We start from the raw sequence: 1,587 nt of genomic DNA on the forward strand, positions 1-1,587 counted from the left end.
ATCAATCATAAGCATAGTTTTAAATAGCCGGCTATAGCCCCGCTATAGCTTTGCTATAGCTGTTTGAGGGTGTTGCCGCTAAATGATTTCATGTAAAATTTGCCGCTATAGCTCCGCTATAGCCCGCTATAGCCCAGCTATAGCTGTTTTTAAGGGTCGCCACTAAATGCCATAGCCCGCTATTTAAAACATTGCGTATGTACAATCTATCTATCAATCATAATTCGCCAGCACCTAGCTACGTACGATTTCATATACAGATACTGACGGTCACGAAACTGAACATCTGACTTGCACCTCGACTTCGCCCTTCTCTGCTGCTGCTGCTGCTGCTGCTGCTGCAGCTAAACACGCCTCGTGCGGGCAGGGCCTCGCGTAGAACTTCGCGATGTTATCCCCGGGCATGATCACGGGCAACCCGCACTCCTTTCCAGCTTTCTCGCTCTGCAAACAAGGAGGCAAGGGCCATAAATCATCAGCTCAAGTTTGCAAGAGATAGATGATTGCCAAAACACAAAATAAGGTGTACGACAGATATATCGCTTGCTGTTGCTACCTTGTGCTCGGAGGCAGCCTTGCTTGGCGCCGATCCAATTGAGATGACGGTGTGCGGACCTTCCTGGAGCATGCCGGGATGCCGAGACCGGAGGAGGGAGCGGAGCCTGTCCCAGTGGTAGCAGCAGGAGAAGATGGCACCGAGGGAGAAGATGACGAGGAGCAGGAGCGCCATGCCGAGGGGGAACCCGAGCGTGGGCCTTGAGGAATGCCACATCGGGATGGTCATGGATGCAGGAGCAGGCGTGAGACCTTGTGGCATATTCATACCCATCAGGTGACCTTCTGGTACTTGAGTCAGTCCTGCCTGCTACTCGGTTAAGAGCCCAGGCTTGCAAGCTAAGGACACTGGCTACTTATACCTGAAAAGTCACCTTGCGTCGTACGAAGTGGACTGACTTGCACGGCCAGCCATCCGTCCGTGGTACTGGTCCACATACTTCTGCTGGTGACCGTTAATGATGACCTCACCGCCTGTCTTTTCCAACAAAAATAAGCTGCTTAAATCGTCTGAATATATGGCTTTCGAGGGTGGGACGAAAGTTTATCAATGCACAACGGGAAAGAAATTATAGGTATGTCTCTCCACAAGCAAATGTTAATTTGTTAGGTAAATTATCGTGAACTGGTTTACAAATAGTGAAGTGCCTAAGCTTCAGATGAAATAGATAGAAGGTTGGCGATGCAACACTCCGTATGCAGGTTTTCTGAGGGGAGACAGGGAGTTTCTGAACTTCATCTTCCCCAACATCGATTTGCCATGTGGTTTTGATCGATGTCATCTCAAACGATATGAGTGCATAAGATACCATGTACAAGATATATGGACAAAAGCTTGATGGTAAGAAAGGAGATATATGTAGAAGACAATACGTAGTTATTAGAAAAGAGGCATGCCTCGGTACACCCCCCCCCCTCCCCCGCCCCGCTTAACGTATAAGGGCATTTTGGGCATACGGTGCTTAACGTATCCCGCCCCGTATGCGGCGTGGCCATACAGGTAGAGCCGAGCGCACGGCTCGAGCCGATACG

General features: G+C 49.8%; 1 protein-coding gene across 1 annotated transcript; it reads right to left on the minus strand.

Annotated features, from left to right (window-relative positions):
- LOC119345239 (uncharacterized protein At5g65660-like) lies at positions 1–850 on the minus strand. The gene is made up of 2 exons (XM_037615393.1): positions 557–850; positions 1–444 (listed from the first exon to the last, which is right to left on the minus strand). Exons 1-2 carry the CDS (start codon positions 827–829, stop codon positions 271–273), a joined length of 447 nt encoding a protein of 148 aa, XP_037471290.1. The 5' UTR covers positions 830–850; the 3' UTR covers positions 1–270.
- Between the last annotated feature and the right edge of the window lie 737 nt (positions 851–1,587).

The sequence above is a fragment of the Triticum dicoccoides genome, unplaced genomic scaffold (genome assembly GCF_002162155.2).
Source record: "Triticum dicoccoides isolate Atlit2015 ecotype Zavitan unplaced genomic scaffold, WEW_v2.0 scaffold218493, whole genome shotgun sequence".
NCBI lineage: Eukaryota > Viridiplantae > Streptophyta > Magnoliopsida > Poales > Poaceae > Triticum > Triticum dicoccoides.

Coding starts and splice junctions, on each gene's coding strand:
- LOC119345239 (XM_037615393.1), bottom strand. CDS start 829: ATGGGTATGAATATGCCACAAGGTCTCACGCCTGCTCCTGCATCCATG. Junction 445..556: donor AGGCTGCCTCCGAGCACAAG/GTAGCAACAGCA, acceptor CCTTGTTTGCAG/AGCGAGAAAGCTGGAAAGGA.